This window comes from Mirounga leonina, unplaced genomic scaffold (genome assembly GCF_011800145.1).
Source record: "Mirounga leonina isolate KUSES-001 unplaced genomic scaffold, KU_Mleo_1.0 Mir_171, whole genome shotgun sequence".
Lineage (NCBI taxonomy): Eukaryota > Metazoa > Chordata > Mammalia > Carnivora > Phocidae > Mirounga > Mirounga leonina.
Genome location: NW_023270436.1, coordinates 4,732,369 through 4,752,133, shown reverse-complemented (window position 1 = coordinate 4,752,133; position 19,765 = coordinate 4,732,369). Strand labels below are relative to the sequence as shown.

Here is a 19,765-nt window from a genome sequence, read left to right as displayed (position 1 = left end):
TTTTCTAGCTCGCGTTGTCTGTTTGTCCTTCAGGATGATTCCTGGTCTCTTTCATACTCAGAAGACCGAAAAGATCTATTCTCAGTATCCTGGTTTTCAGCCACTTGGAGAGGAGAGAACCCCCGACCTGTCTTGCGGCCATCTTGGCCGGTCCAGTGTGGTGGGCTCCCTCCCAGACTCTTTTCCCTATCCTACAGTCTTTTCCGAGTTTAAATCATGGTCTGAAACGAGCTCTCAGCAGAGCCTGACTTTGCCAGCCTCCAGGTGCCTAGTGGGAGATGCATACATCTCTCTCTGGTTGATTGATCACACAGAAAGTGGTTTGCTGGGAGGATCCAAATTAAAAGTATCTTTACAGTTTTCTTGAATCACACCCTGAAAATGCTCCAGTGCCCAGAGCTGGGCTTATCTCAGAGAGTGTGTCGAACACCAGATGTTCCCTGGCATTCCTCTCCTTGACGGCATGTGATCTTCTGGAACGTGTCCCAAACGCTGTTACCCAGTGTTCTGAGGACCACACGTGTCCTCATGGCAGCTTGTTCACTGTTGGGTCCTGCCCCAGACCTAGTGAATTACAGTCTCTGGAGGTTGGGTCTAGATATTTGTAACTAGCAGCAGGTGATTCTGCTGTGCTTGAAAGTTCAAAAACCTCTGGTCCAGCGGGTTCCAATGCCTGTACCTCCTCCCCTGTCCTTGGTGGCTTTTTTTCTTTAATGGGCATCTTCAATCTTCAAAGTCATATTTGTGGGGTATCCAGAGACAGATGACACCTTAGATAGAGACCCTCCGTTCTGCCAATATTTATTAAGTGCCTCCCATCTGCCAGGCCTGGTTCTCAGAACCATGGATAAAGTAGGGAGTAAAACTCATAAAAACACCTGTTTTCCCGAGCTTTCCTCCAGTGGGGGAGATAGCTAATAAGAACGGGAAGCCAAGAGTTTGGGTATTAGTGTTCTGTTTCAGATAACTATGAAAGGCTTACTGAGAAGGTGACATTTGCCCAAACCTGAAGATTAGGGAGAAGTTCCTGCAGGGGTCGGAAGGCACTCGCTGTTCTAGGAACCAGAAGGGAGTAGGTTCCCCACCAATACAGAATGTTCGCATATTTTTACACACATCAAACGTGCTTTTTTAAAGAGCATTGCCATTCCAAGCTACAAGAGTGTTAGGAGTTTTTCTTTAATTTGAGAATATTTGGCCAATTGAAAGGAATCTACTGAAACGGGAGCATAAAGTGTCACAGACAATAGTGAGCAAAAGGAACCTTGATGGGGATTCTCTTTTCTTCCTTGAGAAATGAAATAAAAATTATGACAGGTTTATTTTATCTCATATTAAACAAAATTTAGGTTCAGCAATTCCCACTCTGTGCCACTTAGAACAAAGCACGCATTGCCTGTTGACAATTTGTTATTTTCCTCCAATTTTCTACGACTGTGCAATATCGCGTTTTTCATTTCATACCTGACATTGTCGGTAGGATCACAGAGAGGATCAATTTAGCAGACCTATTCGAGGGCTTCCCCAATTTCCTCAAGAGCTTCATGATGCTTTGCTATTCAAACTGTTCTCTTTTGAAGAAAGGGTCCTTCTCGTTGATTTTTTTCCCCGTTCACTTGTTAACGGTCAATACAGATCTGTTGAGCGGCCGTTGGTGGACCCCCTCCTGGAATCTCTTTCTCTGTAGCTTTGCTGGCAGTTGGCAATCCTCCAGGTCCACAAGATTTGCAATTTCACTCTGCAGTAGATTTGCACTGCATTTGCACTGTGTTTGTAACTGACAACCGGCAGCACCGGACCAACCCGAAAGGCAGGGATGAGGGAGTAGTGGGTGGGCACAGATGTGCTGTCACCCAAGGGCATATGTGAGTGGGGACCGATCATCTGAGGGGTCAGTTCATCAGCAAGTAGTTTCTCATTCTTCCAATGTATTCTTCTCAGTGGAATCCCGTAACTACAAGAATTCAGATAAATATTTGTATAATGAAGACCTTATGGAAATATAAATGTACGTTTTTTTTTTTTGTGAATATCAGAAAGTAGTTGTTATATAAGTGAGCCAGAGATGGTCCCTGTATATTGGCCCCTGTGTTGTTTATTTCTTCACAGCAGACTGGGACTTGTTAGCTCAAAATCCTGCCAGCACCAAACTCAAATCTTTACACATCTGATTGTTATAAATATATCCCAAATAAGCATATTTTTAGCCATTTGGAGCCTGCCTGCTTTGCATACCCTGCAAAAACCCTGCGTACCCAACGTCTGTTAGCCGTAAACTGGTTATAAGACCCTGGTTATAAGTCGGCTCCGATCCGCAGACTTGCCCATGTGTTGCTCAGTGACGTCAGGTAGACACATAACCCCCCTCTGATCCTCCTGTTTCCTGGAGCTCCCTTGCCCTCCTCCCCTTCGGGTGGTGGTGGTGCCATATCCTTTGGAAGATCTTACACTGTGAGGGACTCCATAGCATGCAAGCCTGTCCAAGTGTTGCCCCATAAATCTTGCTGTGTCCTCCTGCCACCTTGTGGTCATACCTTTTACTTGGCCCCCAGATCCCCGAAGCTCATTATAGCACTTAGACCATTAATAGTTTTCATATAGTTTTAGATATTGTTGTTGTTATACATAACAAGTGTTAAGAATATCATCAAGCCTAAAAACATTTCTCTAAAACACACTTAATGAATATTCAAGACATGGGTTTTCCTGGGCTTAAATTATTCTAACGAATATAATCTAAAATCGGGAAGGATTTGGGCTAAGAACTGGAATTCAGGAACAGTTTTAGGAGAGGGGTAGAACCTCAGTAATTTGCCTTTAGGCTTGTGTTTTTGATACCCGGCATTCATTTCTTCTCTTGACTTGAATTTCTTTTTAGGGACCACTTCTTGTGGTTACTGCAATGTGATTCAGATGGGCTTAACTTTATTCTTACTGCAGGGGTGGTAGTTGACTGGCTAAACCAGTTAGCATTGTTAGGCCACCTAGTTCTTTGTCTAAGGTGAAATCCTCAATCTAATTCAGCCAGTGAAAACCTAGCTCCAGGATTTTGTTCTGAGGGAGAGAAGCATGCTTTTTGTGGATGAGGATGTGAGATGTGGAGCCGGTGCAGCCACACTGACCATAAGAGGAGAGTCTGTCAGTGCAGAGGATTAATCCTTTACTGCACATCCACTGTGTAAGCAACCAAACAGCCAAAATTCCTGCCTAGAGTTGAGTATTTAATTCTAAAGTGGATGGCCTAAGTATAAGACAGAAAGAGTCGGTTGCACTCATCAAGCAAGTTTTCTTGTGCCCTGCTAGGTGGTAGATATGGTGGGCTGAAAAGATATAGGGGGAATGAAATGGAGAAGCTGTGGGCCTTTGCCCTGTCTCTAGTCCCTGCTGGGTAGAGACTGGCCTGGAGTCTAAATGTCTTTCTCATTGCTTACCCACAGCAGCTGGAATGTCATTGGTCCCTGGTCCAACCATCAGGGGTGCTCATCTGGATTCTAAGACCCTTCCCCATCATAGACAAGGTCAAAGTTTCAGATTACTCTCTGCTCCTCAGAACAAAGGTGGGGACCTCAAGGGGTGGTGGCAGCTGCAGGGAGAAGCCCCTCTGTGTGTCCAGGGTGGTGGTGGTCTCACTCATCCTGAGGCCTCCCACTGAGCTTGAGCAGCGGGGAGGTCACATCCAGTGGTAGGTGTTGCCCTGGCTGCAACTTGGCGTCCCTGTTACAGACAGGAGCTTTGTTGTGAACTCTATACGGAACTAGAACAGATGTCCAGAAAAGTACACACGAGTGAGCACAGCCTGGTGAATTCTCGAAACCCACCGTGCAGTCACATCCAGAAGGAGAAACAGAACATGGCTGGGGCCGCAGAAGCCCCCCTGGGGGCCCCGTCCAGTTACTTCCCCAAAGCGTAACCACAATGCTGACTTCAACCTCGGAGTCTGTTTGCCTGACTTTCTGTAAATGGGGTTTTGCAGTGTGCCCTTTCTTGCCCAAGAGCATCACTGTACATTCATGATGTTGCTTTGGGTGGTGGTAGACGGCTCATTCTTGTTTCTGTTGCACGTATTCACTGGTATCTGTTCTGTTCTCAGTGAGCAGTTTAGGCTGTTTCCATTAGGGGCTTCATAGGATGGTGCTGCCATGAACTCTCTTGTGCTCTTCTGGGGAACACATGCATGCATTTCTCTTGGGCATATGCCTGGTAGTGGAAGTGCTGGGCTATAGATCTACAGAAGTTCAGCTTAGGAGACATTGCCAGATAGTATTCCAAAGAAATGGAACCACGTTCACACATTCCAGCAATGCGCACGAGTCAACATAGGTCAGCACTTGCTATGTTCTCTTTCTGTCGCAGCCCTTCTGATGGGCAAGTGTCTGTTTTTTGTGCTGTACAAGGAGGCTTGCGAGAGTGCATTGCTACCGATAATAATAACTGAGAATAAAAGCTAAGACAAACCCCGCGATGCCGTGCATCTGTCCTGTGTGGCTCCCAGCCCTAACGGAGACAGTTAGTGTGTGACTGTTGAGCTCACAGTTCCTGTCCTTAGTGGGCATGAAAGCTGACTGTCTTTATGGAAGTTTTGGAAGGTATTTAGCAGCTTGAAAGTCTACTTTCTGGGGGAGGGATGGGCCCTAGGAAGCCTGGAAGGGGGCGAGTAGGTGTCTGTTTTCTTGAGACTTCCTCTTGGCCTCGAAATTAACCACCCTGAAGTTTCTGGCTCTCTTGTGCTCCAGATCACTGGTGCAGCCTGGTGAGCCTCTCAGGTCTAACTTTGCTGCAGCTCGGGGGAGCTACCAGAACCAAAGGAGACCAGCAGTGCGGGAAGGCGTTAGGGCAGAAACGTTCGTGGCATGCTCTGGGTCAGGCAGGAGGTCCCAGTCCTTCTAGGTGGCTTGGGAGGAGGATGGGGATAGAGGAGAAAAGTAATTGTGTCTGGAGCCCTAATGCCAAGCACAGTGCTCGGGTGTGGATGGTGGAGTAGAAATTGAGAGCCAGTGACCCTGCAGGGGAGAACATAGAGATGCCCCTGCTGATGGCCAAACCTGGAGGGCTACCCGAGGCTGGCTGCCCTAGGGAAGGAAGCAGATGGGTGGCTACTGCGATGGGCTCTCATCTGGGCTCCAGGTAAGCAGGAAAAGGTGAAGAAGTCAGACGTCCTCTCGAGAGCATTGCAGCATGTAGAAAAGCATCTGTGGTGCCCCAGGGCCAATAATCCCATCTGAAGGAAACCGTGGGAGGCCACCTTGGTCTGCTCTCTGCCTCTGTTCTCATGCACAGCCCTAGGCACTGGTGTGACCCTGCTGGGTGACCTCCGTTAGTTACAGGTCACCGTCCCAAGTCTGCCTCCCGGCCTCCCCCGTGATCTCTTTAGGACCAGCAAGGACAGTGACAATGGTGAGCACAGTGGCTGGCCTCCAGAGCTGCTCAGACTCTGTCCCTGCTGTTGGTACTTGCGGTCGCCCCTGGTTGGAGGCCTGCTTCTCAACACTCCCAGGGAGAGTTTGCCCATTGCAATGGCCTCTGTCTCGAAAAACAAAAAAGACCACAAAGGAGGGCAGTGGGGAGGCCGTGGCATCCAGTCGCATGAATCTGTTCAGAGATGCTGAGTCCCTGATGACGAGGGACCTGTGCCTTGTTTTTGGATCAGAATCAAAGAAAATAAACGAAAAACCCCAAGGAGAATCTTCAGTGGACATGTTGTGCTCCAGGACTGAAGGAGCGAGAGGGGCTGTTAGGGCTCAGTTAGAAGCTGGAGTGCAGGTCATGGGTCCCCTGGGTCATTTGCCAGCAGTGCGTGGGGCGCGCAGCTCACGGGGGATACCACGTGCACGGGGGCAGGTTTCTAATCCTGGCTCTGCCATCGCCCGGCTCCATGACCTCCAGCTGGCTGCTTGGTCTGGGGGCAGGAGGGTGGACATGTGTTCATCTGGACTTTGAGGACAGTAGTAATAATGCGGCCCATGGGGTTGTCTGACGAAAGAGCTCCGTGGGCAGTTGTGCACATGTGACAGAACGTGATAACTGTTACAATAGCAAGTGCCACCAGAGAGGAGACGCGAGTTCTGGAACATTCTCTCCAACTGCCCGTTTGGCAGCAGCATGGAATGGCTGGAAGTGCGGACAGAACAGGACGCCTCTATTCACGGTTCGCATAAACGAATCCCGGCAACATCACAGTGGTGAGAAAGAAGGCTTGGAGGAGGTAGCAGCCTTCATCCGTGGGCGGGGCAGGAGGGGAGTCGGTCGGAGCCGGGAGGGGAGTCTGCGGCTCTGGGGACTTCTCAGGGTGCGCCGGACGCGAGGACCTGCACGAGGAGAATAAGGGAAGCAGAAGCCTTTCTTCTCTGTTTAACTCTCTCTGCAGGTATTTAAAGCCCCCGATTCCACCCCCCGGGCTCCCCACAGTAGGCAGCAAAGCCAGCGGTTAGGACAGCCCTTGAGTCCAGAATGCTCCCTCCTGTTCCTGGAAATTTCTGCCTTTATAAGCTCCCTTCTTTGGGTCTTGGAGATTTTTTTTGTGTGTGTTGATAAATGCTTTTTTATTTTTATTTTTTTTTTAAGTTTCAACCTCTCCTGGGAGGGGCTATTCATTTGTTTCTACACCCTTTTCTTTTTTTTTTATTGAGGCAAAATCAGGTAACATACAGTTGGCCGTTTCCCAGGGACCAGTTCAGTGGCATTTATTAGCACATTCGCGGTGCGTCTATCCCGATCAAGTCTGTTAGTCTAGCGGTTAGTCTAACGGTTACTGCCCCTTCTCCCCCAGTGCCCCAGCCCCTGGCAACCACCAGCCTGCTCTGTGTCCCTACGGATTTGCCTCTTCTGGACTTTTTACATAAATGGAATCACACGATACACGGCCTTTTGTGTCTGGCTTCTTCCATGTTGACTGATGTTGTCGAGGTTCATCTACATTGTAGTGGGTGTCAGTGCTTCATTCCTTTTTATGGCTGAATCGTGTTCCTTTTCTTTTTTTTACGATTTTATATTTATTTGAGAGAGAGTGAGCCAGCAAGGGAAAAATCGAGAGAGAGAGCACAAGCGGGGAGTGGGGCAGAGTGAGAGGGAGAAGCAGACTCCCCGCCAAGCAGGGAGCCCCACATGGGGTCGGGACTCCATCCCAGGACCCCAAGATCATGACCTGAGCTGAAGGCAGATGCTTCACCGACTGAGCCCCCCAGGCATTCCTATCACGTTCCTTTTGATGTACCTGTGGTAAAGGGTGCCCAGGGCCTCACGGGGCAGTGCTTGGGGGCCCACAGGCCTCTGGGAAGCAGAGGGACGTCATGCCTCCTCCCAGCCAAGCACCTGCCAACCCTGTGCTGTATTTGTTCCTGGGCTCAGAAGTCCAAGCACGTCCTCTTGCTCTTACGTCTACCTGGTTAAGGCACGGCGAGCAGAGGGTGCTCCATGGCTCTGTCTTCCTCCTGATTGTTCCCCGGACATGCCCCCAGCTCAGGCAAGTCCCAAGGCTGCTATCCCAGAACTTGAATGATGCTCCGAAATCCTCTGTTACAGAGCAGGAGACGCGCTCTGGTTAGTCACAGCAGAGGGTCATTTGAGGAGCAGGGAACACATGGAAAACAACCAGGCTGTGAGTTGGCCTTTTCTCAGTGCCGGAGTGCCTGGGTCCTTGGGTTCTTCCTTGGGGAACTGTGTTCTGCCAGCGCCATACCAGGCATTCCCTGGCTACACTATCCTGCCTGGATGCTGTATTTTTCTCCTGACGACGGCATGCCCCATCGTTCCCTTCTCCCTGTGTGGCCAGGGCCACCCCTTCCTCCTCGGTCCCCTGGGCTTCCCCTGCCCCCCGGCCGTGTGTGCTCCCTCCACCTCATGGGGACCCCTCTCCATCCCTAGGTGAAGAGCAGGGCAAACGGATTCCATCCACGCCCGCCCAGACACACCTGCCTCATTTCCATCACTCGCGGCCCCCGAAGCAGACAGTGATCTGGTTCCCAGCGCATTGATGCAACAGAAGACTAACGCGCTTGGCAAAACGCCGGGGCTCCTACTTCGGGGCGCTTGTCAAAATAACAGGACACTTAGTTTGCAAAGGAAAGCCATTTACCGCCTCTCTCCCCTGCGTCTCCCAGAGGAGAGGTTCCGTCTTTTTTACCACTTGTCTTGAGCTGTACGTCTTTTTCCTACCCCACAGAATTAAGGCCGCAGCTGGTGTGAGAATATTGGCCGTGCGCGTCAGCCGCGAGCAGCAGTGGGCAGTCCAGGAGGACATCGACAGCAGCCGCGAGCAGACAACGGCCACCCTCACCTGTGTGGGCCACCACCCGGACACGCAGAGCAGGTGAGCGCCCATGTCCCCGGGTGCGGCCGTGGCTGGGGTGGGGCTGGGGTAATGTGCGCATAAATGGGGTGATGCCTCTGCCTTTAATGGGCCGCGTGTTCCTCTCGCTCGTCAGCACTGCTCAGCCGTTTGGCTTCCGAAGGGCTCCATGATGGGGCTGCGCCGCCGGAGGGGGCTTTTATTCTTTGCGCTCTCTATATACCTGTGGCCCAATTAGGTGAGCAGTCTCAGAAAATTACCTGAACTCGCATATGCACGGGGTTTGAGAACCGTACTTTAGGAATTTATTATTATTATTGTTACTGTTTGCACTGAAGACTGAAGAATGAAATGAGGACCATAGAAAGGATCTAAGAGGCGAGGGGGAAATGTACCTTTTTATGAGCAAGCAGAGGGCGGCTAGAGCAGCTGAGTAATTGTGTCTTCGGGCTTAAAGCAATCATTTTGCAGACATCACACGTGGGTATTGGTGCATGGAGTCGGAGTGGGAGGTCAGGTGAACTTGGTGTTGCCGGCATACGCTTGTCCTCTCCAGCTCAGACCCTGGCCTTGGGTTTCATGGGGCTGTGGAGGGAGGTCATTGCTAGTCACCATGCATCAGGACCCCAAAAAGGCGAAGGAGCTGTCTCCACTGTGGTAACAGCCTTTTCTCTCAAGGAGTTGGGCCAAAATGAGCCACTGGACAAGTCACCCCAGCCCCCGCCTTAAAACCACAGTGGCTCCCACTTCAGCCAGGATGAGACTCCAAGGCCTCAGCTTGGCAGGTGAGCCCCTTGCAGATCTCTGCCATCGTCATATCCTGTTCTCTTTCCTCTTCCCTCTAGTATTTAAACTCCACAGTGTTAGGCCCCCGGGGGGTACTCTGTGATCGCACCGGGGTATGGGCGGGTGGCTGGGCTCCTGAGGCTCAGGGAGGTTGGGTGGAGCTTGCCTCCTCCAGGGGAGTCCTGCGCCGAGTGCTCCCTGCCTCGGTGACTCCCGCCAACCTCGGCTAGGACCATGTCCTCCCTGCTTCCAAGAGCTCTTTCAAAGGGAAGGTAGTGAGAGGTCACGAGCCTCCTGTTAGGAATATTGACTACTCCAAGCTCAACATTCTGATTATCCTGCTTTCCCTCCCTCGAAAGGGCTTTTCATCTGCAACCTTGTGTGGCCCATGGTTTCCCTGGAAATCTGTCCGCCCGCTGAGCGTTCCCACACCCTGAACTATCAGTATACGGAGAGAGCCTAGGATTCTTATATTGGCTCAGGTGCTTTCATTCGCAAGTACTAGGATACCCACCGAACGTGGCCCCTACAACACGGTTTTACCATCTCACCTGGCAAGAAACTTAAGGGCGGGTGGTTGGCGGCTGGAAATCCAGCAGCACAGATGGTGTCACCCAAGTGTGTCCTGTCTTCCGCTCTGTTGTGCCCGGCTCACTGGCTGTCATCCTCCCTCTAGTTTGCTCATGGTCACAAGGTGGCTGCAGCAGTTCCAGGCATCACCAGCTCACCCAGTTGTTCATGAACATGGGCAGGGAGCCGCTTCTCCTGCGTAATCTCTTTTTTATCAGGAAAGAAGACCCGGAAGTTGTCTCTTCAGATCTCAGGGGGAAGCGGTGGGCCCCTGCCTTTGCCCAGGAAGCGGTCTGGGAAAGTGAACACCCGGCACTATTTTGGGGAGGTGTCCTGGGGGGTGGTCTTTGTTATAAAGGAAGAAGGGCAGGAGGATGGTGGTCAGCTAGCGCAACTGGCCACACTCTTCAAACCTGGCGCCTACCAAGGGTTGTGGCTTCCTCTGTTTTGCGCTTGGGCCCAGGCTCCCTCTGGGTTGCTGGGGGTGTTGGTCAGCTGGGCTTTATTGTTGGGTGCCGCACTGATGAAGCCCAAGCATGAAGGGGTGTTGGGTTCCTCATGCTGATGGAGACTCGCAGGGGGGCTGCTACCAGGGACGACGTCTGGATCCAGGGGCCCAAGTGGCATCCTTAGTGACCTGTCCCCTGTCTTTCCTCTGGCTTGGCAGCATCTCTAGCAGGATCTTCCGTCCTGGTGGCAGGTCAGCCACCAGCAGCTCCCAGTGTCCATCCTGCTGGCGTGGTCACTTTAGGGAGGACGCCACTCTTCCCCGTCAGGTCCATGGCTCTGTTTGGATCAGTCTGGATCATGGGCCCACCAGATCAGTCACTGTGGCCAGCCCACCTGAATGACATGGCTTAGAGGATGGGAGGTGTTCTGGGGGATGGATGCTGGGGGTGGGGGCAGAAACAAGAGGGGGCCTTGCGGTTACCACAGTCCTGCTGTGCTGGAGGGGCCTGAGTGGGATGCCTCGACGTACACCCTCTGAAATCACCACTTGGGTATACATCTTGGGTATAGATCCTCCTTGACTCATAACAGGGTGACCTCCAGATAGACCCATCATAAATTGAAAATATCATGAGTCAAAGATGCATTTCACACACCTCACCTAGCGGCCATCACAGCTCAGCCCGGCCCACCTTCAACGTGCTCAGAGCACCGACGTGAGCCTCCCGCTGGACAAAATCACCTGACTAGGCACTGACGGTGACAGATGATGCACGTGGCGTCTGTGACCCTCGTGATCGCGTGGCTGACGGGGAGCGGCGGCCGCTGCCCAGGATCACAGACAGGACAGGATGGGACCGCGGATCTTAAGCCCGCGACAAGGTCTAGATTCAAAATTCCAAGTATGGTTTCTACTGAAAGCATTAATCGCTTTCACACCATCGTCCAGTCGAGCAGTTGCATGCCTGTCAAACTGTCCTGAGTTAGAAGGGTCTGTGTGAGGGCAGAATCCGTGGTCTATGGGTAGGAAATTGACTTCTTGAAATATTTGATCAAGTCGTGCTCTCTTACACTGAAGAAAAAACATAGGCTGTGGTGATCACTTTTGGCTCTATGAGAATCAATTTTGCATTCTCTTTAGGAGAGAGAAAAAAATTGCGGGAGAAGACAAGTCGTTACATAAGCAGAGTTACATAATTATGAGACGCTCTCCTGTCTAGCATCCTCCTTTTCGTCCTTCACTTCAGTGTTTGACCTCCCCGGGGCTGGATGAAGGACAGGGATTGATGCTTTGGTATGACAATTTATACTTATCTAATATCCGTCTAAAATTCATTCCATAATCTAAATAAATAATTGCTTCTCTTTGTACTTTTCTAATGAATTGTGATGTCAAATGAGGTGTGAAATACAAGCTCATGGACCGTGGTTGCCGGCTAACAAAGTGAATATATGAATATATCCCTAACAAAACATCCCTCAGAAAGCTGTAATCTCTGAATTGTGACAACCTTGGGTGGAATAGAGTTTTTAATAGAATATAATGTACAAACTGCCTGGAATTCTGTGATAAGAATTAAAAATGTGTCGTATGGGAAGACCCAACGCGCTCAGTGAGAAAGGCAGTAAAGGTCCTAATTTAAAATATTTTAATGAACGCTCATTGTGAGGAAATGTGAGTAATAAAGATGAAAACCACAAGATAAAGAGTAGTGTTACCAAAGGAGGAGAGAAGAGATTAGAAAAATAAGCAGATTTGAAAGTGTTTGGAACAGGTAACAGGGCAGCAATGGAAACGGAAGGTAGCTGGCAGGTGGTTTGCATGGGGGCCAGGTGGGGTCAGAGACCTTGAGACAGGGTTGCTCCTTGAATGGTTTCTGTCTGGTCATTGGGAGCCAAACCTCAGCGAAAATAAGCTACAACTTTTTCTGTGGTCAGAAACCACAATACAGAGTTCATTCTCACCTAAACATTGGAGAAGAGCTTGGGGGTGCACACGGGAAAGGGGAGTTTGTGCCTCTCCATAGGACAGAAAAGCAAAAACCCCTAGATAGATTTCTTTAAAGAAATCAACACACCCCATGTTGTTGTAAACCCAGTTCAAGGTGAAATCAAGATCAAAGTCAGATGTTTACTGTGGAGTGTTACCTTGTTGGAAAATCTGGAACCAATCTTCCAGGAGTTTTCCTTTGCCTGCTCTCATCCAGAAAATACTGGGCAAACAAAGGGATCGCCCTTCTGAATAACCTAACTCATTGCTTTTTCTGAAATTCGGCTGTTAAACGTGAAGCAATGGTGTTAGTATGAGTCACTGTGTCAAGTATCATTACGTGGATTCAGGAAACACAAACCAGGATAAATAGTTCACTGCACTTCAGGATTCTTATTTATTTTTTGTTGGAAGAAAGACAAAGACAGTTCAGAGGTAGCTGCAGCCTCCTCTGTCTCCAAGTATGAGCAGTGTTTCCTACCTGACTCCGTTTATGTTGGTTTCTTTCCTTCTCTAGAAGTTTTCATGACAGGTAAAGATAGAACACACAGAGCATTTTAGTGTGTCTTTGAGGACAATTTTCTGTGATTCTGTTGTCCATTGCTTAGTTTATTTTAAAAGATGGATTGAAAAACCCTACTTATTAGGTGCCAGATGTCATTGTGAGTCTTTTAGGAAAAGTATCTTTTAAGAGTCGGCAACATTAGAGCCCCATGAGGCAGATAACTGGCATGATTGCTGCTTAACAGATGTGTAAGCTGACCAGTTTAGATGACTTCCCAAGCTCTCTGGGCCAGTAAGTAGCCAAAAACAGTCGGACCTTAGAGTCCACGCACTTATCTGAGCCCCTGGCTGTGCCTGCCTGCGGGTTCTTCCTTCGCCCTCATTCAGCGTTCTTGTCCAATCAAACTGAGAACTCGGTGACAGCTTGCCCATGGGCCCGGCAGGCCATCTGGCCGGTGGCTTGAATGGTAGCCCCTCAAAAGATGTGCACACATCCTCACCACAGAACGTGTGAATGTTTATTTGGGAAAAAGGATCTTGGCAGAGGTAATTGAAGAATCTTGAGATGAGGAGATTATCCTGGATTGTCTGGGTGGGCTCTCAATCCAATGACAAGTGTTCTCGTAAGACAGACATGGAGGAGAAGGCCATGGAGATGGATGCAGAGATTGGGGTGAAGCGGCCACAAGCCAAGGAAGCCAAACAATGCCTGGAGCCCCGAGAAACTGGAAAAGGCAAGGAACAGATTTCCCCCTACATCCTTAGGTGGGAGCGCGACCCTGCTGACACCTTGATTTTGGAGCTCTCGCTTCCAGAACTGTGAGAGAATAAATTGCTGTTGCTGTAGGCTATTAAGTTCATGGTAATTTGTTACAGCAGCTATAGGAAACTAATACAGGGGCCTAATGATTGCTTGCTGCATGGATAGATCAAGACTTCTCAATCCTGGAGGCATGTCAAAATAGCCTGGAGGTCCTTAGTAAGCACACATTCCTTAGACCTGACACCTCGGTGGGTCACAGGCATTGATACCGTAAGGACTCTTTAGGTGATTTTTTTAAAAAAGATGTATTTATTTGAGAGAGAGAGTGAGAGCACATGCAAGAGAGAGCGTGCACAGCAGGATGGGCAGAGGGATAGGGAGAGAGAATCTGAAGCAGACTCCACGCTGAGCGTGGAGCTCGACACAGGGCTCCTTCTCAGGACCCTGAGATCATGACCTGAGCCGAAACCAAGAGTCGGATGCTCAACCGACTGAGCCACCAGGTGCCCCTCCAGGTGATCTTAATGTGTAGTCAGAGTTGGGAATTAGGAATGAATGGGATGTAGGAATGAATGAAATAGTAATGAATTCAAACACCATAGGATTTGAATTTTAGGATTTGAAAATAGTAGATTTAGAAACACACAATTGTTAGGTTTACAATAAAATTTGCCACTGGACACCTCTCAGTACCAGCTGCCAGGATAGTTCAAAACCAGGATTTAGGTATAGAAACATACCATGCCCTGGATCTGTCTGTAATTCATGCTACAAAGTGGTAACAGGGTTTGCCTACGGGAAATGAAGGGCTCCTCCCCCACTTCCAAAAAGAGATCAGGCTAACCAAAGAAAAGAAAAAGAGAAATATTTTAGAAACGCCACCTCTTTTCCCAGCCAGTGTGAAACTCTTTGTGAATTTATGGTGCTGGCCAGTTTTGGCATTGATCTTCTTATGTCAAAAGTAACAGATGTTCAATTAAAATTTAGAAGATACACTGAATGAGATGTAGAAGATAAAAACCATCCCTGAACCTATGTATGATTTTGATGAGTATATTCCTGTGTATGTGTTTGCATGTATGTGGCTATACACAAATATGATATTTTTGTCAATACTAGAGTTTGTTTAGCATTGAAAGCAGTTTTTGTAACAATGTAGAATAAATATATGGCAACATCTCAGGTTGTTGAATATTTGAAACAATAATTATTAGCCCCTTTGAAAACCTAATGAAAGGGGTGGACTCTCTTTCTCCCAAAATACAAATATACATAAACAACTTTTTCCCAACAATTTAAAGATTCACGGAGCCTTTCAATGAACCTGTAGTTTTAAGTGTAATATTTAGTAGCGGTATAATATTCTATTGATATTATAGATCCTCTGTTTATTTACCATGTTTCATTTTTTCCCCCCTTTTCAACATTCCTTTTCAACATTCTTTAAAAATGTAAAATGTCTTTTGAGTACTTCGGTGGTCAGTCTTCAGGAGAGAGTGCTAGAAGTGAATGGGTCACAAGACATGGCGAAGTTTTAAATTTTTGATGATTTGGTGAAATTTTTCTGCTGGTTGGCACCGACAGCTCTGTGTGGGAGTGCCCTGTTCTTGGTTCTTTTGCCAGCACTGGGCAGTCATTGCCTCAAAAGGATAATTTGATAGCTGGAATATGGCTGTGTTCTTGTAGGCTTAATTTCCAATCACCTGATTTTTGGTGAAATTTGAGTTTTTCCCCATGTTTGTCTGCAAGCGTCTTTCCCTACTTTGTTGTGCTTCCTTTTTATTACTATATTGTCACTCTAGCAATGTTTTAGGTTTTGTGTGGTCTGATGTAGTCATTATTGTTATTCAAGTGAAGGACTCCCGCCTGGAGGAGGGGGTGGCCTGGGGTGGAGCAGGATGCCTGAAAACCCACCCATCAGCCTCGCCTCTGAGTGATGTCAGAGGAGACCAGAGCCAGCCCCCAGCACAAGTGGTAAAGATAGATTTCATCTGGAAACCGTTGCAAGAAAGGGAAAAGAGACCTCTGCGTAACCCATAGAGACATGGGAATTTATAGCCTAGGAACAGAGTGGGGGTGGGGTGGGGTCAGTAGATGGTGCAGGACTGAGAGGAGTCATCCTGGGAAAGGGGGCCATCCTGGCCAGACCAAACCAGATTCTTGCTGAGGTCAGGCCACAGTGATCAGACAGCAAGGGTGGGGATAAGGAATTGGGTTAGAATATAGAGAATGAGCAGATATCAGGAGAGGGGCTATATTCTGTCTAAACTGACTCAGCAGGATCCTTGCTATAATTGGGCTCTAAAGGTGTGGCAGGGACATGGAGGGAGTGCTCAGAGGAGCCCACCCACAGTCTGGTTAAGGAGAGAGTCTGTCCATGACTGTGTGCAGCAGAGCCCCCTCCTGACCTGGCAAATCCAGGTAGTGTGAGTGACCGCTGAACCTTTGTCATCTTAGGCCATTGAGGTTTGGGCTTCAGTTGTTACCAGGCATAACGAAGTCTATGCTGACTGATACAAAGAGCTTTCAAGTACACATTTCACACATAGTAAGACTTATCTGAGCACTTGTAGGTTACAGAGCAATTGAGCAGAAATTATAGGGAATTCTCAGCTTTCCCCATTATTAACATCCCCATTAGTGTGGTACATTTGTTTCAATTGATCAGTTAATACTAATACATTCTTTTCTAAAAAGGATTTTATTTATTTATTTATTTATTTATTTATTTATTTATTTATTTATTTATTTATGAGTGCGAGCAGGGAGTGGGGCAGAGGGAGAGGGGGAGAGCGAATCCTAAGCAGGCTCCCCGCTGAGTATGGAGCCCGATGCCAGGCTCAATCTCACGACCCCGAGAGCATGACCTGAGCCGAAATCAAGAGTCAGATGCTTAACCAACGGGGCCACCCAGGTGCCCTCTGATATATTCTTTTTAACTAAAGTATGTGGTATATAGTAGGATTCACTCTTGGTGTTGTGCATTCTGTGGGTTTAGACAAATATATGATGTGTGATTTGTGATAACTACCATTCCAGTATCAAAAACAATAGTTCCATTGCCCTAAAAACCCTCTGTGCTGCACCTATTTATCTCTTTCTCCCTCCTCCAGAATCCCTGGCAACATTGATCTGTTTACCGTCTCCATTACTGTGTTTTTTCCAGAATGTCATGTAGTTGGGAGTCATACAGCCTGTAGCCTTTCCAGACTGGCTTCTTTCACTAAGTAATATGCATTTAAGGTTACTTTGAGTCTTTTCATGGTTTGATCACTCATTTATTTTCAGCACTGAATAATATTCCATTGTCTGGATCTACCACAGTTTATTTATCCATCACCTACTGAAGGACATCTTTGTTGCTTCCAAGTTTGGGCAATTGTGAATAACGCTGCTATAAACATCCGTGTGCTAGTTTTGTGCAGACATAAGTTTTGAGCTCTTTTGAGTAAATACCAAGGAGTGTGATTGTTGGATTGTATGTAAGAGTACATTGAGTTTTGCATGAAGCTGCCAAACTGTCTTGCAAAGTAGCCTGCCACTGTGCATTCTCGTCAGTCGTGAACAAGAGTCCACTGTTCCGCGTCCTCATTAACACTTGGTGCTGCTGTGTTCTGGATATTGGCCATTCTCATAGGTGTGCAGTGGTATCTTATTATTGTTTTAATTTTCAATCCCCTAATAACATGCGGTGTTTAATATCTTCTCATAGGCTTATTTTCCATCTGTATATCTTCTTTGGTGTGTGTTCAGATTTTTTTGCCCATTTATAAATTGGGTTGTTTGTTCTCTTACCGTTGTGTGTTAAGAGATCTTTGTATATTTTAGATACCACTCCATTATTGGTTATGTGCTTTGCAAATACCCTCTTCCAGTCTGCGGTTTCTCTTTTCATCCTCTTATTCAAATAAACATTTTGCGTAGTGATCCCATCCATGTCTGCAATAATTTCCTAGGTTTCAAGGTGACTATATTTAGGTGACTCAGAAGTTTCCCTAATTCTCAAGATGGCTGGTTTGGGGCAGAAAAATCCATATTTGGGTGTTCTGATGTGGTTGGAAAAAAACCCCATGTCTTACTTTGACTCTGAGTCTTCCTACTGACCAGGAGGGCCTCGCTGGTTGAGGATGTCATCCCTGGCAATGTACAGGCTCACACAGCTCATTCCTAGAGTGCCCCTGTGGCCACCTGTGGCCTCTCCCCACTAATCCATTCTGCCACCAGCTGCCAGACTAATCTTAAAACACCATTTTCTTCCAGACTTCATGGCTCCCTATTGCCTATTGCCTGTCTCAGCAAGTGTTTGCAATTGGCTAGCTTTTACAGTCCTTTTTAGAAGCAGGGCTCTGTCAGGATGCTCAGAACTCTGCAAGAGTGGATGCTGAGACAGCCAGGAGGGGCCCTCTGCACCGTAATAGGACAGGAGACCAAGGGCAGTGGAATAAAGAAGAGGACACAATGGATTCTATAGGGAGGGATCCTGGAAGTCATGTCAGAGGTGGTGACATTGGAACTGGTCCTTAAAGGATGAGAAAGTGTTTAAAAATAAACATTTCTGGAAAGGTGACCTATTACGCCATTCTTTATATAATATTAACACTGTATTGTGTTAGACTTCCAGAATTGTCTTTAATGCAACAATTTGATAGTGGTTGGATAGTCTTAGGGTATGGAGCTTCTGTGTTGGGTGGACCTGGATGGGATACTTTGAGTAGTCTAGGAGAGGTGCCAATGTGGGAAGCATTTTCGGGGGTTATTGGAAGCAGATCCTACCAAATACAATGCCTATGCTATATACTACCGCCCTTAAATATCAGAATATCCCCGTGAAGAAGATAGCACTATTAGCCCCACTTCCAGAGGGGGAGAGTGAGGCTCAGAGTATTAAGGGCCTACAGTTGCATAGCTGTGACTGGTGGGCCTGGGATTTGCACCCAGACTTCAAGATTCTAGAACAGTGCCTGCCACACGTTCGGCACTCAGCTGATAAATGTCAATAATTCTAAGCTCAGGGGTCCTTTCTCAGCACCAGAGTTACCTCCAAAAGAGAAGGGGATGGTGCCAAAGAAAAACACTGCCCAAGATTTTGGTGCCTTCTCCAGATCCCCAATTTAAGCTACTTCGTTCAAGGCTATGGGAAGCTCAGCCTTAATTGCCACATTGCCGGTTTCATGCATTGTAGGTCCTTTGTGAAATAGGAATGGAGAAGAGAGTTTCTCTTAGAAATTCCAAGTGTCGTTTAGGTTCTGACATGCCCTTTCTTACTGAGTACAGATTTTATTTCTGTTGTGAGATTTAGCTTTTGTAGTTCGCTTATGCAGGGAGAAATGGAGCCAGAGGAAATTGGAGGTTTTCTTTACAAAGGTCTGCCAGCATGGTGGTTTTAAACCGGAGCCCTGACACCAGATTTCTGATGGGCAGTTGATGAAACCAACCAAGTGGATTTAGACAGTTCACCCAGGGCACCAACAAGAAGGACAGGCCAGCTCCAGGATCCAGGACTGCGGAGAAACTTTCAACATCTCTCCCTTGTGAAGTCTACATTCTAGTGGGATGAAACAGACAACGATAAATGTTTACTCTTAGGTGGAGGGAAGTCCTAGGTAGCTGAGGTCATAATGGAGTGGGTGGGCCCTCATCCAGTACGACCAGTGTCCTTACAGAAGGGGGAAGTGCGGACATAGACACACACACAGGAGGAGTGCCATGTGGCAGAGAAGGCAGGGATCAGGGTGATGCTTCTGGAAGCCAAGGAACACTGAAGATTGTCAGCAGACCACCAGATCTAAGGGAGAGGCAAGGAACAGATTCTGCTCCCAGCTCTCCGGAGGAACCAACCGTGTTGCCGCCTTGATCTTGGGAGCCTCCAGGACTGGGAGGGGATCACTTTCTGTTGCTTAAACCACTTGGGTTTTGGTGCTTTGTTATCGCAGCCCTGGCTCACGAAGGCACTTGCCTGCTTTGTCCTCTCTCGGGCATGCAGATCTGTGGCTGAACTCTTCATGGTCAACTGGCTGGTTGGTTCCAGGGCATCTTCTCCTCTGTGTCTCAGAATGATCTCCCCAGGAGAAGATGCCATCTCCAAGTCTATTCTGCCATCTGTGAGGTTTTCTCAGATTCAAGCGTGGCTGGCTCATCTGCAGAAACAGATGTGTGCAGGTGGATAATTCTGGTGGATGCAGTATTCAGGGGTTCATGCCACACACTCACTTGGCCAATAGGTATTGGACTAAAAGCATCAGTGGAGGAAGAAGGCCAACACCTTAAGTGCCATGCAGACCACTCTGTCCTGGAGGGAGCACGGCCAGGGTGGGACAACTTACACACGTGTTTTCAGTTCTTTTGGGCACATACCTAGGAGCGGAATTGCTGGCTCACACGGTCATTCTGTGTACAACTTACCGAGGAGCCGCCAGAC

The 19,765-nt window shown here is 48.1% G+C and overlaps 1 protein-coding gene across 1 annotated transcript in view; it reads left to right on the top strand.

The window, feature by feature from the left end:
• LOC118018372 (transmembrane protein 132B) overlaps nt 1–19,765 on the top strand; it is a 324,057-nt gene that overhangs the window by 153,370 nt on the left and 150,922 nt on the right. Inside the window, exon 3 of the mRNA XM_035016819.1 lies at nt 8,159–8,305. Coding sequence (XP_034872710.1) covers nt 8,159–8,305 — 147 coding nt within the window. The remainder of the gene's footprint in view (nt 1–8,158; nt 8,306–19,765) is intronic.